Here is a 26622-nt window from a genome sequence, read left to right on the forward strand (position 1 = left end):
TTCACTAAAGAAGATATTCAGGCAGCCAACAGATACATGAGAAAATGCTCTCGATCATTAGCCATTAGAGAAATGCAAATTAAAACTACGATGAGATTCCATCTCACACCAACAAGGCTGGCATTAATCCAAAAAACACAAAATAATAAATGTTGGAGAGGCTGCGGAGAGATTGGAACTCTCATACACTGCTGGTGGGAATGTAAAATGGTACAACCACTTTGGAAATCTATCTGGCGTTATCTTAAACAGTTAGAAATAGAACTACCATACAACCCAGAAATCCCACTCCTAGGAATATACCCTAGAGCTACAAGAGCCTTCATACAAACAGATATATGCACACCCATGTTTATTGCAGCTCTGTTTACAATAGCAAAAAGCTGGAAGCAACGAAGGTGTCCATCAACGGATGAATGGGTAAATAAATTGTGGTATATTCACACAATGGAATACTACGCATCGATAAAGAACAGTGACGAATCTGTGAAACATTTCATAACATGGAGGAACCTGGAAGACATTATGCTGAGCGAAATTAGTCAGAGGCAAAAGGACAAATATTGTATAAGACCACTATTATAAGATCTTGAGAAATAGTAAACCTGAGAAGAACACATACTTTTGTGGTTACGAGGGGGGGAAGGGAGGGAGGTGGGAGAGGGTTTTTCATTGATTAATCAGTAGATAAGAACTGCTTTAGGTGAAGGGAAAGACAACACTCAATACATAGAAGGTCAGCTCAATTGGACTGGACCAAAAGCAAAGAAGTTTCCGGGATAAAATGAATGCTTCAAAGGTCAGGGGAGGAAGTGCAGGGGTCTGGGGAACATGGTTTGCGGGGACTTCTAAGTCAATTGGCAAAATAATTCTATTATGAAATCATTCTGCATCCCACTTTGAAATGTGGCGTCTGGGGTCTTAAATGCTAACAAGCGGCCATCTAAGATGCAGCAATTGGTCTCAACCCACCTGGAGCAAAGGAAAATGAAGAACACCAAGGCCACACGACAACTAAGAGCCCAAGAGACAGAAAGGGCCACATGAACCAGAGACCTACATCATCCTGAGACCAGAAGAACTAGTTGGTGCCCGGCCACAATCGATGACTGCCCTGACGGGGAGCACAGCAGAGGACCCCTGAGGGAGCAGGAGATCAGTGGGATACAGACCCCAAATTCTCATAAAAAGACCAAACTTAATGGTCTGACTGAGACTGGAGGAATCCCGGCGGCCATGCTCCCCAGACCTTCAGTTGACACAGGACAGGAACCATCCCCGAAGACAACTCATCAGACATGAAAGGGACTGGTCAGCGGGTGGGAGAGAGACGCTGATGAAGAGTGAGCTAATTATATCAGGTGGACACTTGAGCTTGTGTTGGCAACTCTTGTCTGGAGGGGGGATGGGAGGATAGAGAGAGAGGGAAGCCGGCAAAATTGTCAAGAAAGGAGAGACTGAAAGGGCTGACTCCAGAGGGGGAGAGCAAGTGGGAGTAGGGAGTGAGTTGTATGTAATCTTATATGTGACAGACTGATTGGATTTGTAAACGTTCACTTGAAGCTTAATAAAAGTTATTAAAAAAAAAAAAAAAAGTACTCCTTAAATTCTGAAAGGCGCTATTGACTGACTTCCAAACTCAAAAACTCCAGAGCCAGGGAGGCGTGTTTGTTTGCTTATTGTTAAGTATTTGAATGACTAACTTGCTCCTTGAAAAGCAGAGGTGTGGAATCAAAGGCCCGATTGTGCTGACTCCTTCTCTTTGGTCATTATTCAGACTGGTTCCCAGCATGCCACAGTCCAAAGGAAAGGGTCCAAGCTTTGTTTAAAAATCAGGGATTAAAGAGTTTACTCAGCACACATTACAAGCTGACATTAGTGTTGTTTATACTCATGATTTAAAAATCTTTTGGCAGCGCCTTGTATAAAATAATCTTAGGCTTCCAGGAATATTCTCAGAATGTTCAAAGCACCTCCCTGACCTAGCTATAACAAAAATTCCTTTTCATTATTATCCCCTTTCTTGAAGGACCCTTGGAATAGGCAGGTCCTTAGGCATGACTGAATACTGGGTAAAAATTTTAAAGAAGTGCAGCCTTCCCTTTTTGGGGGGGAAGGGGTGAGAAAGAGGGGAAATTTTAGATTGAACCTGGCTCTTGTTGCTCACCTTCCCAGACAGATAATTACTCTTAGGGGAACACGCGATGATTTGTTGTCTGTTTCAGGGTCTGGAAGAATGAGAGTGTGTTGCAGCAATCTGATTATTTGAAAGAATGTTCCTTTAACTTCTGAATTAAAAAAAGACTCCATAGAGTGGAGATACAAATAAGAGAGCCAATGGACCCTTAGTATGTCAACCCAACTGACAAAAGACAGGATTTTTCTAAGGGTGTAAGAATTATATCTACCTTCTTTTTTTTTTTTTTTTTCTGGGTACAAGAGGTGGGATGGAAAGAAGGGATTCTGGAACAGACATCCCAGAAGAATGACCCTAAAACAAAACCCTTCGCACAAGGTCATCTAAGGATGTGCTCTTCCTGGCAGGTGCACGGCAGAAAAAGCATTCGGTCCTTCTCTGGTAAAGTAAGGTTTACTTGGAGGTTACGACAACGATGTCCTAGTTTACAGCAGTCCAGGTGACCCTGAGAGCAGGAACATCCCGAGGACTGCGACACAGCAAATTTCCCAGCCGGTCTCTCGCCCCGCCTCCTTTCCATTCCCGGGGGATTGGAGTAGCGTTGGAGTCGCTGACGCCATCCCTTCCTGCCCCTGACTTACAAGGAGCATGCGCTTCCTTCCTCGTAAGACTACGGCCCGGCGGACCAGCGATCGGCTTCGCGTCACTGGAACTTCAGCACCCAGAGGGCGGACAGCGCGCTCCTTCACCTCAAGACCCGGCTCCCCAGGGTCCCGTGCCTCTCTAATCCCATCTCTCCGCGACCGCGCGGAGCTCGGGGCCACTCTTCCAGCCCGCACCCGCCCACCTGGCTCTTCCGGTTTTCACTCCTCCTTTTCATTCATAATAAGAGCTACAGCTCGGGAACCCGACGCCAAGCGTAGAAGAATGGGGCTCCTTTGGACTGGCATCTGGATTGTGGGGTTGGTACTCTACAACAGTCCAGTTCAAGCTTTCCCCAAACCGGGAGGCAGCCAAGGTACGTGCGCAATTTTCTTCCCTCCTCATTTCTCCAAGAAAATGTAAGGTTTGACATAATTCGTGAGCTGTAAATCAACTTGTCTCATTTTCTGATGAAATCATATCCATGCTTATTGACAGAAATCTATTTGAATTTAGAGACCCAAGGTAGATTTTTTCCCCTCACTTTTTAAATGATACAGTAAAAACATGGGTTGCTTTGAAATATCTTATTTTGCAAAGGGGGGATGTGGCCTTTTCTGCCTAATGAAGCGGCATGCATTTTTCTTCTAGTTATTTTACAACCATTCTCAGATACTCTATTGATGTGCAGTGGATGTTTAAAGACCTGTTAATTTGCCAATGATACCAATTCAAATTATGTTCTGGCTACCTGAGAACGGCTAGTAAATCAAGTTTTAGAACTGTATGTTAGATTTTTGGTCAGAGCAAAAGTGTGATTCTATTAACTCAGGAAATACACTAGAATAATAGCAAAGCAACGTTGATAATCGCTGTTATTGTATAATCTTAATAATTTTTGTTAATTATTAAGATGACTAATTTTCATAGTCATTCAAAAATATTTCTCCTAATATTTTTTCTTTTTTTAAAAAAGGTTTTGTTAATTAAAGACATTGTGTCTTCCCAATGCACAATTAAATTTATATTTGTGTGTGTTTTACTCTAGACAAATCCATACATAATAGAGAATTAAGTGCAGAAAGACCTTTGAATGAACAGGTAGGTCAAAAGTGAAATTATATATCATTTTACTGTAGTTATTACTATTTGATGTAATTATGCTATGACATCTTAGTCATTTTAAAGCCACAAATATTTAGAGTTTAATAGTAAATTTACAAAAATTAGGATGATAGATATAATCTTGGTAATTTCTGTGCCCTGAGAGTTATATACATTGTTCTGTATAATACACAGAGCTGGCTCCACATTGACTATTAGCTCAACTTCACATCCACTCTATTGTAAGATGGTTTAATTTACCAGAGATTTAGCTTTTCCAATATTATAAGAAGAAGAGAATTAATATTTATAGAGCATCTGCTCTTTAATTTATCTCATTTACTCCTTACAACAATGCTTTGAGAAAGAAATTTCTATCTACATTTTATAAATGAGAAAACTAAGTCCCATGGAGATTAAATCATTTGACTGTGATGGCTGGTAAATGCTGGAGCAATGATTTAAAATCCAGTTTATTCCCTCTCTATTTCACAGATTGCTGAAGCAGAAAAGATTAAAAATGTATACCCTGCAGGTAAAAATTCTTTTAATTTAATTTTTATTTATATTTCTGTTAATTTAAATAACACAGACCTAGAGTATCAACTAAAATCACATGTTGGGTTTGGGGCTTTTTGTCCAGAAAACAACTCAGGCGAAAACAATTATTCTTTTGCTGATAATTTGAACCTGCTAAAAGCAATAACAGAAAAACACAAAATTGAGAAGGAAAAACAATCCATAAGAAGCTCCCCATATGATAATAAATTGAACGTGGAAGATGCTGATTCAACCAAGAATCAAAGACTAATTGATGATTATGATTCTACTAAAAGTGGACTGGATCATAAATTTCAAGGTAAATGAGGAAAAAAATAGCTTTCTGTTACCTATTTTCTCTAATTTGGGGTTGCCTGTTTTTGATTAAGAGAAAATCCTGTATTTTAAAAATACCTTTTCTATACTCATAATACTCATAATCCTGTATTAGTCAAGTACAAAATTGAGATAAAGCCCCAACTGACTGATACTGTACAAAGCAGAGCTTTGAACTAGCTCATTCTGGTTTGAACCCCTGCTGAGAATTTGCATTTCTACCCCGGAGATGCTGAATCTGAATCTACATTTTAACAAAATCCCCACGTGATTCTTATGTATAATAAATTTTAAAAAACACTGCTCTACATAGTGGTTCCCAGAATTGGTCCCTGTCTTAGTTATCTAGTGCTGCTATAACAGAAATACCACAAGTGGATGGCTTTAACAAACAAATTTATTCTCTCACAGTTTAAGAGGCTAGAAGTCCAAATTCAGAGTGCCAGCTCTAGGGAAATGCTTTCTCTTTCTGTCAATTCTGGGGAAAGGTCCTTGTAATCAATCTTTCCCTGATCTTGGAGCTTCTCAGAACAGGGATCCTGGGTCCAAAGGATGCTCTCTGCTCCCAGTGCTTCTTTCTTGGTGGCATGAGGTCCCTTGCCTCTCTGCTTGATTCTCTCTTTTATATCTCAAGAGAGATCGACTCAAGGTAAAACCTAATCCTATGGTTTATGCCCTGCCTCATTAGTATCATAGAGATTAAGATTAACAACACATAGGATAATCACATCAGATCACGAAATGGAGGACAACCAAACAATACTAGGGAATCATGCCCTATCCAAGTTGACACACATTTTTGGGGGACACAATTCAATCCATAACAGCCCCTAGCCAGCAGCATTACCATCACCTGGGAATTGTTAGAAATGCAAATTCTCAGCAGGGGTTCGAACCAGAAAAAACTGGTTTGAAGCCCCGGTACAAAGCCCCAGGTCCACAGAGGTCCAAATTTTATTTTTTTAACGATGCTTTGGAAACTGTAATAATCTACTCTCTATTTTTGTTACTGAATTTTTTTTAATAATTTTTATTGTGCTTTAAGTGGAAGTTTACAAATCAAGTCAGTCTCTCACACAAAAACCCGTATACAACTTGCTACATACTCCCAATTACTTCCCCCCGCCATGAGACAGCCCACTCCCTCCTTCCACTCTCTCTTTTCGTGACCATTTTGCCACCTTCTAAGCCCCTCTACCCTTGCATCTCCCTTCCAGGGAGGAGATGCCAACATTGTCTCAAGTGTCCACCCGAACCAAGTATCGCCTCACCATCATCCCCCTCCAACACATTGTCCAGTCCAATCCATGTCTGATGAGCTGGCTTTGGGGATGGTTCCTGCAGTGGGCCAACAGAAAGTCTGGGGGCCATGATCACCAGGGTCCTTTCAGTCTCAGTCAGACCATTAAGTCTGGTCTTTTTATGAGAATTTGGGGTCTACATCCCACTGTTCTCCTGCTCCCTCAGGGGTTTTCTGTTATATTCCCTGTCAGGGCAGTCCTCTGTTGTGGCCAGGCACCATCTAGTTCTTCTGGTCTCAGGATGATGTGGTCTCTGGTTCGTGTAGCCCTTTCTGTCTCTTGGGCTCGTTATTATCTTCTGTTCTTGTTGTTCTTTGATCCAGGTGGGTTGAGACTCATTGATGCATCTTAGATGGCTGCTTGTTAGCATTTAAGACCCCAGACGCCACTCCAAGGTGGGATGCAGAATGTTTTCTTAATAGATTTTATTATGCCAATTGACTTAGATGTCTCCTGAAACCATGGTCCCCAAACCCCTGCCCGTGCTTCCTTGACCTTTGAGGCATTCAGTTTATTCAGGAAACTGCTTTGGTTTAATCCAGTTGTGCTGACCTCCACTGTGTTGAGTGTTGTCCCTCCTTTCACCTAAAGTAGCTCTTGTCTACTATCTATTTAGTAAATACCCCTCTCCCACCCTCCCTACCTCCCCCCTCTCGTAACCACAAAAGAGTGTGTTCTCAGTTTAAACTATTTCTCAAGTTCTTAGAGTAGTGGTCTTATACAATATTTGTCCTTTTGCAACTGACTAATTTCACTCAGCATAATGCCTTCCAGGTTCCTCCATGTTATGAAATGTTTCACAGATTCATCACTATTCTTTATCCTTTGTGTGAATATACCATAATTTATTTATCCATTCATCCGTTGATGGGCACCTTGGTTGTTTCCATCTTTTTGCTAATGTAAACAGTGCTGCAATGAACATGGGTGTGCATATATCTGTTCTTGGAAAGGCTCTTATTTCTCTAGGATATATTCCAAGGAGCGGGATTGCTGGATCGTATGGTAGTTCTATTTCTAGCTTTTAAAGGAAGCACCAAATCGATTTCCAAAGTGGTTGTAACATTTTACATTCCCACCAGCAGTGTATAAGCGTTCCAATCTCTCCACAGCCTCTCCAACATTTATTATTTTGTGTTTTTTGGATTAGTGCCAGCCTTGTTGGAGTGAGATGGAATCTCATTGCAGTTTTGATTTGCATTTCTCTAATGGTTGATGATCGAGGGCATTTCCTCAAGTATCTGTTAGCCACCTGAATGTCTTCTTTAGTGAAGTGCCTGTTCATATCCTTTGCCCATTTTTTAATTGGGTTGTGTGTCTTTTCATGGTTGAGTTTTAGCAGAGTCATGTAGATTTTAGAGATCAGGCGCTGGTCGGAGATGTTGTAGCTGAACTTTTTTTTCCCTGTCTGTAGGTGGTCTTTTTACTCTTTTGGTGAAGTCTTTAGATGAGCATAGGTGTTTGATTTTTAGGCGCTCCCAGTTATCTGGTTTTTTAGAAATATTTTTTATTCTGTTTATGCCTTGTATTAGGGCTCCTAACATTGTCCCTATTTTTTCTTCCATTATCTTTATCGTTTTAGATTTTATGTTTAGGGTTGATCCATTTGGAGTTAGTTTTTGTGCATGGTGTGAGGTATGGGTCCTGTTTCATTTTTTGCGGGTGGATATCCAGTTATGCCAGCACTATTTGTTAAAAAGACTATCTTTTCCCCAATTAACTGACACTGGGCCTTTGTCAAATATCACCTGCTCATATGTGGATCAATTTATATCTGGATTCTCAATTCTGTTGCATTGGTCTATGTGTCTGCTGTTGTACCAGTACCACGCTGTTTTGACTACTGTGGCAGTATAATAGGTTCCAAAATCAGGTAGAGTGAGTCCTCCCACTTTGTTCTTCTTTTTTAGTAATGCTTTACTTATCTGGGGCTTCTTTCCCTTCCATATGAAGTCGGTGATTTGTTTCTCCATCTCATTAAAAAATGTCGTTTGAATTTGGATCAGAAGTGCATTGTATATATAGATGGCTTTTGGTCGAATAGACATTTTTACTATGTTAAGTCTTCCTATCCATGAGCAAGGTATGTTTTTCCACTTTTGTACGTCCCTTTTGGTTTCTTGCAGTAGTACCTTGTAGTTTTCTTTGTATAGGTCTTTTACATCTTTGGTAAGATTTATTCCTAAGTATTTTGTCTTCTTGGGGGCTATTGTGAATGGTATTGATTTGGTGATTTCCTCTTCGGTGTTCTTTTTGTTGATGTAGAGGAATCCAACTGATTTTTGTATGTTTATCTTGTAACCTGATACTCTGCTGAACTGTTCTATTAGTTTCAGTAGTTTTTTTGAGGATTCTTTAGGGTTTTCTGTGTATAAGATCGTGTTGTCTGCAAATAATTTTACTTCTTCCTTGCCAATCTGGATATGCTTTATTTCTTTGTCTAGCCTAATTGCTCTGGCTAGGACCTCCAGCACAATGTTGAATAAGAGCAGTGATAAATGGCATCCTTGTATGGTTCCTGTTCTCAAGGGAAATGATTTCAGGCTCTCTCCATTTAGGATGATGTTGGCTGTTGGCTGTTGGCTTTGTACAGGTGCCCTTTATTATGTTAAGGAATTTTCCTTCTATTCCTATTTTGCTGAGAGTTTTTATCATAAATGGGTGTTGGACTTTGTCAAATGCCTTTTCTGTGTCAATTGATAAAATCATGTGGTTCTTGTCTTTTGTTTTATTTATGTGGTGGATTACATTAGTTGTTTGTCTAATGTTGAACCATCCTTGCATAGCTGGTATAAATCCCACCTGGTCATGGTGGATTTTTTTTTTTTGATATGTTGTTGAATTCTATTGGCTAGAATTTTGTTGAGGATTTTTGCATCTATGTTCATGAGAGATATAGGTCTGTAATTTTCTTTTTTGGTGTTGTCTTTAGCTGGTTTTGGCATCCAGGTTATGCTGACTTCATAGAATGAGTTAGGTAGTATTCCGTGCTTTTCTGTGCTTTGAAATACCTTCAGTAGTAGTGGTGTTAACTCTTCTCTGAAAGTTTGGTAGAACTCTGCAGTGAAGCCGTCCAGGCCAGGGCTTTTTTTTTGTTGGGAGTTTTTTGATTACCTTTTCAATCTCTTCTTTTGTTATGGGTCTATTTAGTTGTTCTACTTCTGATTGTTAGTTTCGGTAGGTACTGTTTTTCTAGGAATTCATCCATTTTCTAGGTTTTCAAATTTGTTAGAGTACAATTTTTCATAGTGGTCCGATATGATTCTTTTAATTTCAGTTGAGACTGTTGTGATATGGCCCATCTCATTTCTTATTCAGGTTATTTGTTTCTTTTCCTGTATTTCTTTAGTTAATCTGACCAATGGTTTATCAATTTTGTTAATTTTTTCAAAGAACCAGCTTTTGGCCTTGTTAACTCTTTCAATTGTTTTTCTGTTCTCTAATTCATTTAATTCTGCTCTAATTCTTATTATTTGCTTTCTTCTGGTGCCTGACAGTTTCTTTTGCTGCTCTCTTTCTATTTGTTCAAGTTGTAGGGACAGTTCTTTGATTTTGGCTCTTTCTTCTTTATGTATGTGTGCATTTATTGATATAAATTGACCTCCGAGCACTGCTTTCACTGTGTCCCAAAGGTTTTGATAGGAAGTGTTTTCAGTCTTGCTGAATTCTATGAATTTCTTTATTCCCTCATTGATGTCTTCTATAACCCAGTCTTTTTTGAGCAGGGTATTTTTCAGTTTCTAAATATTTGTTTTTTTTCCCTGGTCTTTCTGTTGTCGATTTCTACTTTTATGGCCTTATAGTCTGAGAAGATGCTTTGTAATATTTCGATGTTTTGGATTCTGCAAAGGCTTGTTTTATGACATAATATGTGGTCTATTCTAGAGAATGTTCCATGTGCACTAGAAAAGAAAGTACATTTTGCAGCTGTTGGGTGGAGCGTTCTGTATAAGTCTATGAGGTCAAGTTGGTTGATTGTAGCGATTAGATCTTCCATGTTTCTATTGAGCTTCTTACTGCATGTCCTATCCTTCACCGAGAGAGGTGTGTTGAAATCTCCTACTGTAATTGTGGAGGTGTCTGTCTCACTTTTTGTTAAAGTTTGTTATATGAATCTTGCAGCCCTATCATTGGATGCATAAATATTTAATATGGTCATATCTTCCTGGTAAATTGTCCCTTTAATCATATGTAGTGCCCTTCTTTATCCTTTGTGGTGGATTTAACTTTAAAGTCTATTTTGTCAGAAATTAATATTGCCACCTCTGCTCTTTTTTGATTGTTTTTGCTTGATATATTTTTTCCATCCTTTGAGTTTTAGCTTATTTGTGTCTCGAAGTCTAAGATGTGTCTCTTGTAGGCAGCATAGAGACTGATCTTGTTTTTTTATCTAGTCTGCAACTGTCTGTCTCTTTATTGGTGCATTTAGTCCATTTACATTCAGTGTAATTTTAGATAAGTATTAGTTTCATGCTGTCATTTTGATGCCTTTTTTTGTTTGTTGTTGACAGTTTCATTTTTCCACTTTTTTGTGTTGAGAAGTTTTTCTTTGTAAATTGTGTGTTCCTCATTTTCATAGTAGTCTAATTTGTTTTTGCTGAGTCATTACGTTTATCTTGGTTTTTATTTTGAAGTATGGAATTGTTAGACCTTTTTGTGGTTACCTTAATATTTACCACTATTTGACTAAGTAAAAACCTAACTTGTATTGCCCTGTATCTCCTTGGTTTCCTCTCCATATGTAAGATCTATGCCTCTTTTATTTAGTCCCTCTTTTTTGACTATTGTAATCTTTTACATAATGACATCAATGATTCCTGTTTTCAGTAATTTTTTTTTTAATTAATCGTATTTTGTTTTTGTGATTTCCCTATCTGAGTTGATTTCAGGATGTTTTGTTCTGTGACCTTGTGTTGTGTTGGCATCTGATATTATTGATTTTCTGACCAAAGAATTTCCTTTAGTTATTCTTGCAGTTGTGGTTTGGTTTTTGCAAATTCTCTAAGCTTGTGTTTATCTGTAAATGTATTAATTTCACATTCGTATTTGAAAAAAAGAGTATATGATTCTCGGCTGACAGTTTTTCTCTTTCAGTGCTCTATATATGCTATCCTATTACCTTCTTGCCTGCATGGTTTCTGTCGAGTAGTCCGAACTTATTCTTATTGATTCTCCTTTGTAGGTGACTTTTCGTTTATCCTTGGCAGCTTTTAAAATTTTCTCTTTATCTTTGGTTTTGGCAAGTTTGATGATAATATGTCTTGGTGATTTTCTTTTGGGATCTATCTCGTATGGGCTTCAATGAGCATCTTGGATAGATATCTTTTCGTCTTTCACGATGTAAGGGAAGTTTTCTGCCAACAGATCTTCAACTATTCTCTCTGTATTTTCTGTTATCCCTCCCTGTTCTGGAACTCCAATCCCACGCAAGTTATTCTTCTTGATAGAGTCCCACATGATTCTTAGGGTTTCTTCATTGTTTTTAATTCTTTTATCTGATTTTTCTTCAACTATATTCGTGTCAATTGCCTTATCCTCCAGCTCCCCCACTCTGCATTCCAATTCCTCAATTCTGCTCCTCTGATTTCCTATTGAGTTGTCTAATTCCGTAATTTTATTGTTAATCTTTTGGATTTCTGAATGCTGTCTCTCTATGGATTCTTGCAGCTTATTAATTTTTTCACTATGTTCTTGAATAATCTTTTTGATTTCTTCCACTGCTTTATCAGTGTGTTCCTTGGCTTTTTCTGCAGATTGCCTTATTTCATTTCTGAGGTCATCCCTGATGTCTTGAAGCATTCTGTATATTAAGTTTATATTCTGCATCTGGCAATCCCAGGAATGTATCTACATCTGATTTTGGAATGATTTTGGTTCTTTGATTTGGGGGTTTGTAGAAGGAATCATGGCCTGCTTCTTTATGTGATTTGATATGGACTGCTGTCTCTGAGCCATCTGTAAGATATTATAATGTTTTCTTTTATATTTGCTCACTGAGTCTTGTCTTCTAGTTTTGTTTTGTTACAATGCACCCAGATGAGCTACTAGATTGTGCTGTCTTGATTGCTGTAGCTTTTGAATCACTTATGTGCTGTTACCAGCTGGTCTGAGCTGTTACCAAGTATACAAGCCTATGAGTCCATTCACTATTCTTGAATAGAATCAGCTTAGGTGTCCTAGTCCTCAGGGTCACCTAGTGTGTGGTATAGGCTCTCACCTATTAACTTAGAGAAGTAGTGGTGATGGTTGTATGCACCAGTTTCTAGTAGCAGCAGGGGTCACACTCCGAGGAGGGCAGGATGCTGACAGCCTTCCCCCAAGTGTCAGTGAGGTAGGAGCGGCTCTATTCTCTAGAGTGCTCTGCTGGGTGGACTCTGCAGCTGTACCTTAGGCACCCAATGCTTGTACCTCTGTAGTTCAGTAGGTGTCGCTATCCTCAGTCCCCTTTAGCAGGTGGCTAGGTGGTGTGGGTGGAGCCTTAGCCCTCAGTTTCCTGGAGTGGATCAGTGAGGGCTCTGTTTAATAGGTAGAGAGGTATCTGACCTCCAAAACTTGCCTTTCTGCTGCTTAGCTAAAACAATTACAGTCAGATCTCTATCAGAATTGCCTTTGCATTATAATAGCCACCTGGTTACCTGTAGGGATGAAAGCCAAACACTGTGGGCCTCTTATGCCAGGATGGAGCTGGTTCTGTATTATTATTCCAGTTTAGGGATGCCAGGGAAGGATTTTTCCTTTGATTGTTAAATGCTGCTTTTCTCAGGCCAGGAGAATGGGTTAGAAAAGAAAGAAGATAAAAACAAAAAAAAACAGCAGTGCACTTCACTCTCTGGCCCGGGGAATTCCAATGTTAATGAAGCCGGCTGGGGCAGGGAGGGGAGGGATCAGATAGTTAGTAGAGAGTAGCATGGCAAGATAGACAAAGTTACTTATCTTGTTTGGTAAGGACTGCTTTTTCTGAGATTCCAGAGGGGTGTGTAGCTTTTGTGCACTGGCTGGTCCCCCACTGAGACTGCCCCAGAGGTTTAGGGCTGCATCCTGTGCTCACACCATCTCAGGAAGCCGCAATCAGCTCTTCCATGCTTAGTCCAAAGCCCAGCGCTAAGGTTTCCTGTCTAGGACACTGTGCTCCAAGCTCCAAAACCAGTTGCTGCTTCCCTGTGGTTTTTCGTTTGCCTGTCAGCCGCATCAGTATGCAGCCTTCGTGTGTTGTCTGGGTCCCCTCTGAGGCTGGTCCCGAGGGCTAGGCCTGCATCCGTGCTTGCCCCGTCTTAGTAAGCCACAACCAGCCCCACCACTCTGGGACAGGGGACCACAAGAGCTCAAGGCTGTGGCATGGCTCACTGGTTCTGGAAGCGGTCGCTGCTTCAGCGTGTGGCTTTTCGCTCCCCTGTCACTCAGGCCAGCTTCTTAGTTCTGTATTTGATGGTCAAGGTTCATAGATGGTCCTGTATGTAATCGATTCACTTGTTTTTTCGAATCTTTGTTGCAAGAGGGATAAGCGGAAGCTTCTACCTAGTCAGTCATCTTGGTCTCGCCACCCTTTTGAATTCATTTTAAGATTTCAATTTATTTTAACCATAGGTGCAAACAAAATATAATTAGCAAATAACGAAATTAATAAAATGTCCCCCGAAGGTCAAAAATATCCATTATTTCCTTTTCCATGTTCTCCTATCTATATCCTTTCTCCCTTGTCCAAAACCTCAGTTACCATCCGATGTTCCATGTCATTAGCCCAGACTTCTCTGAGCTAAAGAACTCTATATCTGTCTACTTAATATTTTCCCTTGAATGTCTCAGAAGCACCTCAAATTTAACATATCCAAGATTAAACTCAGTATCTGTGTCCACCTCACAGCTAGTCCTCTTGCAGTGCTCTTTTCTGAGGAAGGGCACTACTCTCTATCCAGCCTTCAAGACAGATACCTAGAGTCAGACTAGCTCTTGTGTTCTCTTTCCCTCACCTATCAATCCAATCCACCAAATCTTATCCCTTTTAACTCTTCTATATCTCTCAAGTCTTCTCTCTATCCCAAATCACCACCATCCTAGTCCAAGTTACAATCCTGTCTCACTTGAACCACAGCAAAGTCTTCTAACAGACCTCCCGGCATCTACTCTGCCCCTCTCCAACTCATTCTTCATTTAGCAGCTGGATTGATCTTTTCCATACAAAAATATGAACTTGTCACTCTTGTGCGTAAAACCCTCGAGTATATTCATGTTTCTCTCAGGATGAACACCAAAATCCTTGACATGGCTTCCACCACTCTGCATGAATTGGCTCCTGTCTATATCTCTGGGTTTATCTGGCCCACATGATCTGATAGAAACCTTGTACCACTTTCTGGTGGTACTTATTGTGGTGTGCAATTTTACATTCTTGAGTGCATTTTTCTCCAAACTAAACTGAATGTCTTTCTCCAAAACTAAACTGAAAATTTTACAAGAACAGGGACATTGTAACCCCAGTATCTGGAAGCTCATGAATCCATCGAATGAATGAATGACAAATGAAAGAAAACATGAGGTAATAAATGAACTGCTGTAGCTAGGCATTGAAAAAGGGAGTATGTTTTCCATTTTGGGGACCAGTGCTTAGGTGTAACTCTGAGTTTTCTTATATGTCCTTATTTTGTTCCCGGGCCACAAGAGAATTATGCTGGTTATCTCTGCCAGAAAACAAGTGCTAATTAAATTAGACTTTCATAGGACGTCATAGCCTGAGGAAAGTTCAGAAGTGTGTTGTGCACGTATGAGATGAGGTGGGAGTAATGGCTTATGTTTTGACACATTTAATATTGTATGCTGCTCAGGGAAATTGTTTGTTTTTTTAATCTTGAATTCTATTTTTCAACCTAAATACTTGGACTAGAAATCAGAAGAGACTGGGCATATCTGCATACGAAAATAGATTCAACCACTTTGACTGAATTGAGCATTTGATTTAGTAAGAAAAAAAATTAGTCTAATGTTTGTTCGACTGAACTGATTGGTAAACTGGTTGTGTCCTCAGGCAGAAGCACAGATCTATTTGTGATTTGGCCACTAACTTAAGCGACTTATTTTTAATTTGTTCAACAAATTATCACCATCCCAAGTGGTTTCAGGACTATCAAGTAGTCCTGATAGATCTAGGTTTACTCTAGGAGGCATATAACTCTACCTGAGATCAGAGAAGCTGATCCAAGGTTCTTGGAGAAAGTGGTTTACGGGTGAGCTTCTGGTTTCCCCTCACATCTTAGAAGTCCTGGAATCAGAGAGATTGGAACTACCAAGGTGAATAGAATGCCAGAGGCACGTAGACTTGCATCCCAAAAGGGAGAGTGAGGGTGCTTTTCCAGACCTAATCACTCCTTTAGGAAAACTCCAATGGGCTTGGACTGTGGGACTCATGAAGTCTCCTTCCTTTTCAGCATTCACTATACCCAGTGCCGTCTGGTTTTTTCAGTATTCACTATAGTATGAGTGATTAAGGATTTTCCCAAGTTTCTTTTATGAAGTAGTGCTTTGGTGCTCCTGTGTGCATTTACCCAACAAATATTTATCGAGCAATTATTATGTACCAGACTATGAACTAAACAGTAAGCTCCATGAAGTCAGGGGCCATGCTGAACCTATTTGCCATTCTATTTCCAGTATCTGGTAAATATTAAGACTTCAATAAAATTTTATTGAACAAATCAGTGCCAAGTGCCATATTAGATGCTAGGGATTCAAAACATAACTGGGCAGATGATGATTTGAGACATGGCCCTTTGATATCCACTTAGAACATGGCGGGTACTCAGCAAAAGTTGCAGATGTTGAACCCTTGTTTGGCTACTCTCTGAGAAGGGTGAAATATTCCTTGACGAGTAGTAGGGAAGTCATTATGAGTAACTCTGTACCTTTTAGAAGAGTCAGGGGAAACCAGTGGAAGAAACACCCAGGTGCCCCACTATTAACCCATCTACCAAAGCTCTTTACCAAAGCTCGGCTTGGGGAGGTGCCTAAGATCCTGACATGAGAGAATACAGCAGTGAACAGAGGAAAGGCTATTTTTTGGTATGTTGCTAACATTCTCCCTGTTGTGAAGTAAATGAACTAAAAACGTCATTTCAGTTATTTTCAAGGTCCAGCAGGCAACCAATATTCTCCCTTTTTCAGATCCTGAGGGATTAGTGGGAAGGGAAATAAATTCTTCCACCTCTCATATACCCAGGCAGTTTCTGTTCCACATATTCCCGAGAGCCTGACTTCTAACCCACAAATGGAAAAATCATACCTAAATGATATTGGGAAACCCTGGTGGCGTAGTGGTTAAGTGCTATGGCTGTTAACCGAAAGGTTGGCAGTTCAAATCTGCCAGGCACTCCTTGGAAACTGTGCAGCAGTTCTACTCTGCCCTATAGAGTCGCTATGAGTCAGAAATCGACTTGACAGCAGAGGGGTTTTCTTTGTTTTTTTTTAAATGATATTGAGTCTGCTCCTGAAAAATAGGTGATGAACCCCATTCTCAGCCAGCCAGGAGGGGAACTGATGTTATGCTTTTTTCTTAGAGGCTTTTCTGTTCATTTGTCACTATGATACACAGGGCTCATAGGCTCACAGCTCATGGGTTGGCCGACAGCTTAGCCATTATAGAGAGTCTGAGAACTTCCAGTCCTCTGGGTATAATCACCGCTCTCATTTCTCCTAAGCTTCTTTCCAGAAAACCCAAGGATGATATTCTGCCTGAGGCTGCACACACCCCATCTTCACAGAGTCTGGAGATGCCAAGGGAGAACCTCTTTGTTCTGAATCCCCAAAAGCCACGAAGAACAGAATCTGAATAGGAATATCGGGGCAGGTTTTTTTTTTTTTTTTTTGAGTGAATGAGGATTAATTGGACAGAATCTGGCCAGGGATTCAATTTCCATTTTCTCTAGAAGATAATACATTAACATTTATATAGTGCTTTGCAATTTACAAGGTGCTTTTACATCTTATTTCATCTGATCTTCACAACAACCCCATGAAATAGATATTCTCATCATCCTCCTTACAGTGGGCCAAGGACATATAGGTAACAAGAGGCTTCCCTGAGGATAAAATTGATTTTTTCCCATCTGCCTAGAGGTGACAGAGAGTTAAGTGCCTTGTAAACTTGAGGTGCTCGATGTAGTATAGATTGGAAGAGACCAATTGATTCCTGGTAATTCTCCGTGGATATAGTGCAGTCCTTCATTGCCACTGACACTACTGTGTCTTCTTTCTGTCACAATCAGCCCTGGTTTTGGTCTGAATTAGTGCTGCCAAATGTATTCCCAAGGATACATATTTGCATGCTTCTCTGCAAAGATTTACATATTGCTTTGCACAAATCTGTTGCCTCATTTAAAAAGTCTGAATTCTAGGCATATAAAAAAAATAGTAAGTTCCCTATTCTCTGGAGAACAGGGCCTTGTCACATTAATCTGCCTTACATAAAGACACTCTGACACGTTTAATTAAAAGTAAATATTTATTCCAGGTAAGTCATGAAATCTTCAGTACATGCTCTCTAATTCTGGGTTTGAAGCACCTTCCCCTATTCCCAGCCTAGGAATTTACCTGCAAAGGGAGTACATGTAGGGAATATTACCAATCTACTCTCTGCACAGAAATGAAATATCAAATTATATAATGTATAGAAGGGTGCTTTGAACTGTATGGCATACTACATAAATACAGCGTACTATCAAAATAATATAAATAAATAATTTAAAAATTGTATTACTGATAATAAAAGGAGGGAGCTTTTGTGTTATTTTCAGCTCTTCCTCTTATTATTACATATTTTAAAATTTCCGTTATCATCCTAGTTTCTTAACGTGAAGTCTAATTTCATTTCAAAGCAAGAGTTTATGCAGACTAAAAACCACCATGCCTATAATCCAAAGATACGTACACAAATGAAGTATAAATTTTAAATAGAATATGATCCATGAAATAGGTCTATGATCACTATGAGGTGAAGTTGTGGTTGCTCTGTCTAGATGACCCAGATGGCCTTCATCAACTAGATGGAACTCCTCTAACTGCTGAAGACATTGTTCAGAAAATTGCTACCAGGATTTATGAGGAAAATGACAGAGGAGTGTTTGACAAGATTGTTTCTAAACTGCTGAATCTTGGCCTAGTAAGTCATAATATATGAGAGTAAATTAAATTCTTAGTACATTTTGGAGGATGCCAAGAAGCCAAGCCACTTGATTCAAATACCTAAATGTTTACAATGCATCTACTTTGTAGCAGGCTCAATAGGTTTCAAGGACAAGTAAAGTACTTTCCCTCTAGGAGTTTATAGTCTGTCAGAGGGACTAGACTAGCACACATACAACCACACACAAGAACTGTAGGAGGAGTTCGGCATGCAAAAGGTTAGGCTATATCCAGTTGGGCAGTAAAGAAATGCTTCAGAGGAGGAGGTACTTGAAATGTTAGGATTTTAACCAGTAGAAGTAAAAGACGTGTGTGTGGTGAGAAGGAAATAACATGAGCAAAGGCACGTAATGTGTGTTTGAGAAACTAAGCAATCCAATTTGATCCTGCGTTAGCTTGGCCCACCACCCTAACACAGCCCTGGCAGGCTTTAGGAGGCTGCTAACTGTGGGGTTTGAAAAGTTACCTATGACCTGCAGCTATGCAGGGAGCAACTCTTGAGCTCTTCCTCAAAGTAAATGTTCCAAGGGCTCCAATAGAAAGGACTGACCACCTGCATGGTGGGCCCAAAGACACTTCTGCCCAGGAGTGCTGAGTAGCCCCTGTAACAGCCAGCATGTTGTAGAAGCATAAATGAGAGCTGTTCAGAAAGAGGGTTCAGAAGATTCTCCCCTCTAAAAAGACGTGTTCAACTACAGAGTTCAGTCTAGATATTTTTCGAAACCACAAAAATGGGAATAGTAGTTATATATGTTTTGCCTCTTTATAACAGATCACAGAAAACCAGGCACACACACTGGAAGATGAAGTAGCAGAGGTTGTACAAAAATTAATCTCAAAGAAAGCCAACAATTATGAGGAGGAGCCCAGTAAACCCAAAAGCAGAACAGAGAGCAAGGCTGGGAAAATGTCAGAGAAAGCGGTATGTATATGTAAATGTATGTGTATGTGATGTATGTATGTTTATGTGTGCATGGGATGCTTGTGTCTATATATAATTAATACCTGGCTTAGTGCCAAAGAAGATCTGGGGTATGTGGCACTTTTACCCGACTTAAAATGTATATTCATGAAATGCCAATATGTTAATATATATATAAACCCTATCCCAAATACAGAAAGGAAAAAAAAAAAAAAGATTAATAGGTTTACGGTCCTGTTTTAGAGGAAGCGAGGAAAAAAGCAGAAATTGACTCTGAATTTTTTACTAGATGGCCTGAAAGCAGGGCTTTGAACTGGCTTGAACCCCTGCTGAGAATTTGTATTTCCGCCCTAGATATACTGGCTCAGAATCTACAGTTTAACAAGATCTGCAGGTGATTCTTATGTGTAATAAATTTTGAGAACCACTGCTCTACTAGTGGTTCTCAGAACTGGCCCCTAACCAGCAGCATGAGCATCACCTGGGAATTTGTTTGAAATGCAAATTCTCAGTAGAGTTTTGAATTGAAATGAACCTGTTCAAAGCCCTGCTTAAAACCTCTTCTTTGCTTACCCTACTTCCTATCTCCACTAGCTGCCACCTTTTAAACAGCTTTTGAAGATCTACCCACTTAAAGAAAGCTTTCTAGATTTATCAAAGAACTCATAACTTTCACTCAAGCTGAAACTGACATAGCTATTTTCATGATCCTTTGCTCCAACTGGAAACCTGGTGGTATAGTGGTTAAGTGCTACGGCTGATAACTAAAATGTCGGCAGTTCAAATCCACCAGGTGCTCCTTGGAAACTCTATGGGGCAGTTCTACTCTATCCTGTATAGGGTCACTATGAATCGAAATCAACTTGATGGCAACAGGTTTGGTTTTTAGGTTTTGCTCCTATTATGTCCTCCTTATTCACCCGTCTCTAAAATTGTGCGTATGCTCGACCTGTTCGCTCATGTTGCCTAAATCCATCAATTATCCTATTCATTCAACAAATATTTATTGAGTACTGTGTACCAAACTGATGTAAAAAAAAAAAAATTATGTTGAGTCGATTCCAACTCATAGCAACCATACAGGACACAGTAGAACTGCCCCATAGGATTTTCGAGGAGTAGCTGGTGAATTTAAACTGCCAACCTTTTGGTTAGCAGCCTTAGGTCTTAACCACTGCCTCACCAGGGCTCCCAAGCTGATGTAGTGCTCATTTAAAAAGACATAATCCCTGCTCTCATAAAGTTTACAGCCTAGTGGAAGAGGTAGATGGTCTTCAAATAGTCATATTATTTTAATTACAGCTGCATTAAGTTCTTTGAGGAAAGGAATGTGGTTCTACGAAGCCTCATAAAACAGCAACCTGTCCTTGACTTAGGCTTAGAGAGGTGACTTGAACTAAGAATTGAAGGCTGATCATGAATGAGAGGCAGCATGTAGAGAAGGATGTGTGGAGTACCCAAGCAACTGAAATAAGGACAGTGTGATGGCATGCAGAGAGTTATGAGAGATGAAGTGGGAAAGGTGGACCCAGGCCAGACCATGAGGGCCTTGTGAGACATTTATATGGGCTCTGACCTTTACTGGAAGTGATAGGAAAACACTGAAAGATTTTAAGCAAAGGATCTACATGATCATATTTTTAAAAGATAACTCTGACTACAGTGGGGAGAATGCAGTGTGGGGAACGGACTGAAGGTGGGTAGCATACCAGTTAGAAGGTGAGAGATGAAGGCAGCTTGGACTAGTGTGAAACAGAGGAGAAGGAGTGATGTGTACAAATTTGGAATGAATTTCGAAAGTATATGAACTGATCTACTCGTGGGTTGGATGGGGGAAGGAAGAAGAAGAGGCAAGAGAGGCTCTTAGATTTCTGTCTAGTTCATTGAGTTGAGAATGGGCCATTCGCTAAGACAGGGAGCATTAGACAAGGATCAAGTCTTGGAGAGTCTTGTACACCCATCCAGACAGACCTTAAAATGTCACCAAAAAATTCCCAAAGTATCATTGCTCTGCTAGTGTTAGACATTCTGGCAGGCTCTGCTGTACTGTGGCACTACCCCTTTTGGTAGAGTCTGTGAACTCAAAGCTCCCCTCCTTGGTGAAAGGCAATTTTATGAGGAGAGACTCATAAGAACTGAAGGAGGGTACTTGACTGGTACAGGAAACTAAAAATTCCCTATCTATTCTCACCCAAGAAGGAGCCAGGGTCTTTAGGGGGTTTTCCTGGAGGTAGACCCCTCTCCCTAGGTCCCTGTCTGCATACCTACCCATGTGGCTAGTTGCCCACACATCCAAATATAGAAAAGGGTTTGAACCTGCAGGAGCTTGCAAAGGAGGAGGCATTCTTGCACTTTACATTCAAGTGCACCACAGAAGAAAGAACTAAGCTGGAGTTTCATTAGTGCTAACAAAATCTTTATTTTTTATCAAAATTTTTCCCCCACTGGAGACTCCACTGGCAACAATGCAAGATGGTTTTACTAACGGAGAAAATGATGAAACAGTATCTAGCGCATTAACCTTGACGAATGTCTTGGAAAGGAGAACTAAAACCTACAGCGAAGATAACTTTGAGGAACTCCAATATTTCCCAAATTTCTATGCATTACTGAAAAGTATTGATTCAGGTAATCACTGTGTTTCTGACCATATGGAACATAAACAGCTATTCTGGGAAATGTGTGGGAGTGTGTGTGTTTTGTGTTTTCAGTTTCTAAATGCAGTCTTCAGTGACACACCACGGGCTCAGGAAAATAGTTCACATCAATTTTTTTTTTCTTTTTAAAGAAGTGTACTAGTCATGGAAATATTTAGGAAAGGTAATCAGGAAGGGTAGAGTTTCTGAATAATTTAATGCTTTTTTTAACAGAAGGTTCATTTATTTGTTCAACAAACAGTTATTGAACATGTGCTGTGGACAATGTACCAAAGTGAACCTTGTCCAGATATATGATTGACTCAGACAGTATCCTTCCCTTACCCAGTTCAACCCCAACTCTTATTGCAATTTTTGTGTTAAGAGTATTCATTCATTTTCCTCCCTTGGAGAATGATTATGTGGAACATAACATCCTTTTTTAGATGATTCAGTATGTTGCTTTGTAGACATTTTCAGCTTCAGCCTTCAAATGAGTTAAAGTGGAAGACATTGGTCTAAAGGAATTCAGGAGCCCAAAACATATTTGGGAAATTATTTGATTTTTTAAAATAAAATCTTTAATGTATCTTTCTCTTTTTTGTTATATGTGCACTAAGGATTTCACATCGTGTTTATTTTTGGCTAATCTGTGAGGAGGATCTTAATGGGCAGAGCTTCTGTTGTTGTTATTGACCTGACAGATCCCTTAATGGCTTTTCTTTTCCCTGTTCAAAGATTCAGCCACCAACTGAACATGTGCATGAGTGTTACTGTAATCATCAAGTATTTGTCCATAAAGTAACCTTAGTATGAGCTTTCATTTCTGGAGAGCACTCATTGTCCTTCAATTCCAGACATTAGCCAGATGGCACAAGCCCCTCTGCTGGTGTCTGCAGGGTTTGTACCTCTTAAGGCTTCATTCTAAGCTATCTTGCCCCATTGGTTGGCAGGTGCCCAGCTCAGAATCTCTGTCATCCTCGTGAGTTGCTTCTTGTCCATGAAGGGCATAAGCACAATATCAAGTACTGATATAGATGTGACCTTGGACAAATAATGTCATGGCTGAAGTTATCATTTGGTGCCCTTTTCCGACATCTGTTGTCCATCCTCTTCTCTTACCTTTCTTCCTTCCCAGCTGTGAGTTTTTTTTTTTTATTCTACTGTGCTTTATGTTATTTTATTTGTTTTTATCTTCTCATTACCTTCATGCCACTCCTTATTGCATTCATTTTTCTAGGATTTTAATTTAAATACTTATGCTGAGGTCTTTGATGATACTTATTCTTCTGAAAGATACTGAGCAAGATCTGAACCAACTGAGAAATAATAAACCAAGTAGAAACTCAAAATATCATCTCTATTATTGATAAAAGCTGTGTTGTAACTTAGTGTGAGAGCCAAAAATGTACTTGCTCGCTCCCTCCTCCTCAGTCCAGATGTTGCAACAGACAATCCCAGGGAAAGTTTGAGTCTGCAGATCCGGCACTTATCCCAGGTCCCTGCCTTCCACTGTTCCACGGGAGCAAAGAAACATTCCAAATCCTTTATCAGCTGAGAAATATAGACTAATGGCTATTGCCCACTAACCACATCTGTAGGGATGATGAAAAGTGGGGAGTATCCCTCTTCATGGGAACTATGCCAAATACGAAGGGTTTCCAAGAAACTGTTAATAGTGGTTACCTACAGGGAATAGAAAGGAACCCTGGTAGCACAGTGGTTAAGCGCTCAGCTGTTAACCAAAACCTTGACACTTCGAACTCATCAGCCACTCTGCAGGAGAAAGATGTGGCAGTCTGCTTCCGTAAAGATTTACAGCCTTAAGATGCATCAATTGGTCTCAACCCACCTGGAGCAAAGGAGAATGAAGAACATCAAAGACATAAGGTAATTATGGACCCAAGAGACAGAAAAAAAAGGGCCACATAAATCAGAGACTACATCAGCCTGAGACCAGAAGAACTAGATGGTACCTGGCTACAACCGATGACTGCCCTGAAAGGGAACACAACAGAGAATCCCTGATGGAGCAGGAGAGCAGTGGGATGCAGACCTCAAATTCTCGTCAAAAGACCAAACTTAATGGTCTGACTGAGACTAGAAGGACTCCGGAGGTCATGGTCCCAAGACCTTCTGTTAGCCCAAGATTGGAACCATTCCCAAAGCCATCTCTCCAGACAGTGATTGGACTGGACTATAAGAAAATGATACTGGTGAGGAGTGAGCATCTTGGCTCAAGTAGACACATGAGACTATGTGGGCAGCTCCCGTCTGTAGGGGAGATGAGAAGACAGAGGGGGACAAAAGCTGGCTGAATGGACACGGGGAATACAGGGTGGGGAGAAGGAGGGTGCTGTCTCATTAAGGGGAGAGGAACTAGGAGTACATAGCAAGGTGCATATAAAGTTTTGTATGAGAGACTGACTTGATTTGTAAACTTTTACTTAAAGCACAATAAAAATTAAAAAAAAAAAGAGAGATTTACAGCCTTGGAAACCCTATGGGGAAGTTCTACTCTGTCCTATAGGGTTGCTATGAGTCAGAATTTACTTGACAGCAGAGGGTTTTTGTTTGTTTGTTTTTTGTTTTATAGAGAGTAGGATTTAAAGGGAAGAGTAAGAAAGAGAATCTTACTTTTCACTTTTATTTACTTCTGCCCTGTAGGGTTGACTCAATGGCAGTGGGTTTGGTTGGTACTTTTAGAATATTTTTACTATATGCATATATTATTTTAAATAAAATAGAGCTTAAATAGCAATATATGCTACTGTTAAAAAACAACCTTCCATTTTAAAAATAAAAATACACATGTGTTCTTATTTTCAAATATTAAGCTTAGTTAATGAATACATCTCATGTAGCTGTTTACTTCTCTTACTCTACAGGTCTGTCCTGAACATATCATTGACTTCAAAACATACAATTGGACACTTTGTTCTTGCCCTCAAGGACTAAATGGCCCAAGAAGAGGAAAGTTGTTGGGCCACCAATCTTCTCTTTTGAGTTCATAGTCTGTTGAGTTGAAAAAGTGTCTCTGTATCACCTATTGATAAAATCTTTTAGATTAATTAAACCTCTGAAGAAGTTATAATTGTTCATTTCAGGGGAAAAGCTTAGTGTACCAAACACTGTTCTGCATTCTCCAATTAAGCCTAAGACTTTTTGTAAATTAAATATATAGGGTTTTAGCTATAAATGTAGTGAGAAATACTTCAATAAGATACTGTACTTCATAAGTTGACATTGAAAGATGAAGCTATATTCTGCTAGTTTTTTTTTTTTTTTTTTGTAACTTTTTATTGTGCTTTAACTGAAGGTTTACAAATCAAGTCAGGTTCTCATACAAAAATTTACATACACCTTGCTATATACTCCTAATTGCTCTCCCCCTAACAAGACAGCCCGCTCCTTCCTTCCGCTCTTTTTTATTGTGTCCATTCCGCCAGCTTCTAACCCCCTCTGTTCTCTCATCTCCCCTCCAGAGAGGAGATGCCAACATAGTCTCAAGTGTATACTTGATGCAAGAAGCTCATTCTTCACCAGCATCTTTTTCTATCCCATTGTCCAGTCCAATCCCTGTCTGAAGAGTTGGCTTTGGGAATGGTTCCTGTCTTGGGCTAACAGAAGGTATGGGGCCATGACTACTGGGTTCCTTCTAGTCTCAGTCAGACCATTAAATCTGGTCTTTTTACCAGAATTTGGAATCTACATTCCACTCTTCTCTTGATCCTCCAGGGGTTCTCTGTTCTGTTCCATGTCAGGATTGTCATCGGTTGTAGCTGGGCACCATCTAGTTCTTCTGGTCTCAGGCTGATGTAGTCTCCGGTTTATGTGACCCTTTTTGTCTCTTGGGTCCATAATTACCTTATGTCTTTGATGTTCTTCATTGTCCTTTGCTCCAGGTGGGTTGGGACCAATTGATGCATCTTAGATGGTCGCTTCCTAGCATTTAAGACCCCGGAAGATGCTCTCCAAATTGGGATGCAGAATGTTTTCTTAATAGGTTTTATTATGTCAATTGACTTAGATGTACCCTGAAACCATGGTCCACAAACCCCTGCCCCTGCTGCACTGGCCTTCGAAGCATTCAGTTTATTCAGGAAACTTCTTTGCTTTTGGTTTACTCCAGTCGTGCTAACCTTGCCTGTATTTCCCTTCACCTAAAGTAGTTCTTATCTACTATCTAATTAGTAACTACCCCTTTCCCTCCCTCCCTCCCCCCTCTCATAACCATCAAAGAATATTTTCTTCTCCGTTTAAACTATTTCTCAAGTTCTTATAATAGTGGTCTTATGCAATATCTGTCCTTTTGCAACTGACTGATTTCACTCAGCATAATGCCTTCTAGATTCATCCATGTTCTGAAACGTTTCACAGATTCATCACTGTTCTTTATCATTGCGTAGTATTCAGTTGTGTGAATATATCATAATTTATTTATCCATTCATCCATTTATGGGCACCTTGGTTGCTTCCGTCCTTTTGATATTGTAAACAGTGCTGCAATGAACATGGGTGTGCATATATCTATTCGTGTAAAGGCTCTTATTTCTCTAGGATATATTCCAAGGAGTGAGATTGCTGGATCGTATGGTAGTTCTATTTCTAGCTTTTTAAGGAAGTGCTAAATCGATTTCCAAAGTGGTTGTACCATTTTACATTCCCACCGGCAGTGTATAAGTGTTCCAATCTCTCCATGACCTCTCCAACATTTATTATTTTGTGTTTTTTGGATTAATGCCAACCTTGTTGGAGTGAGATGGGATCTCATTGTAGTTTTGATTTGCATTTCTCTAATGACTGGATGGCAGTGGCTTTTTTTTTTTTTCCTTA

At 39.8% G+C, this 26622-nt stretch overlaps 1 protein-coding gene across 1 annotated transcript in view; it reads left to right on the forward strand.

Annotated features, from left to right (window-relative positions):
• Window positions 1-2887: 2887 nt before the first annotated feature.
• The window catches only part of SCG3 (secretogranin III), a 55320-nt gene continuing 31585 nt past the window's right edge, over window positions 2888-26622 (forward strand). Inside the window, exons 1-7 of the mRNA XM_003420524.4 lie at window positions 2888-3155; window positions 3828-3880; window positions 4379-4418; window positions 4527-4742; window positions 18063-18205; window positions 19001-19150; window positions 21601-21778. Coding sequence (XP_003420572.1) covers window positions 3065-3155; window positions 3828-3880; window positions 4379-4418; window positions 4527-4742; window positions 18063-18205; window positions 19001-19150; window positions 21601-21778 — 871 coding nt within the window. The 5' untranslated portion in view covers window positions 2888-3064. The remainder of the gene's footprint in view (window positions 3156-3827; window positions 3881-4378; window positions 4419-4526; window positions 4743-18062; window positions 18206-19000; window positions 19151-21600; window positions 21779-26622) is intronic.

Source organism: Loxodonta africana, chromosome 12 (genome assembly GCF_030014295.1).
Source record: "Loxodonta africana isolate mLoxAfr1 chromosome 12, mLoxAfr1.hap2, whole genome shotgun sequence".
Taxonomy (NCBI): Eukaryota; Metazoa; Chordata; class Mammalia; order Proboscidea; family Elephantidae; genus Loxodonta; species Loxodonta africana.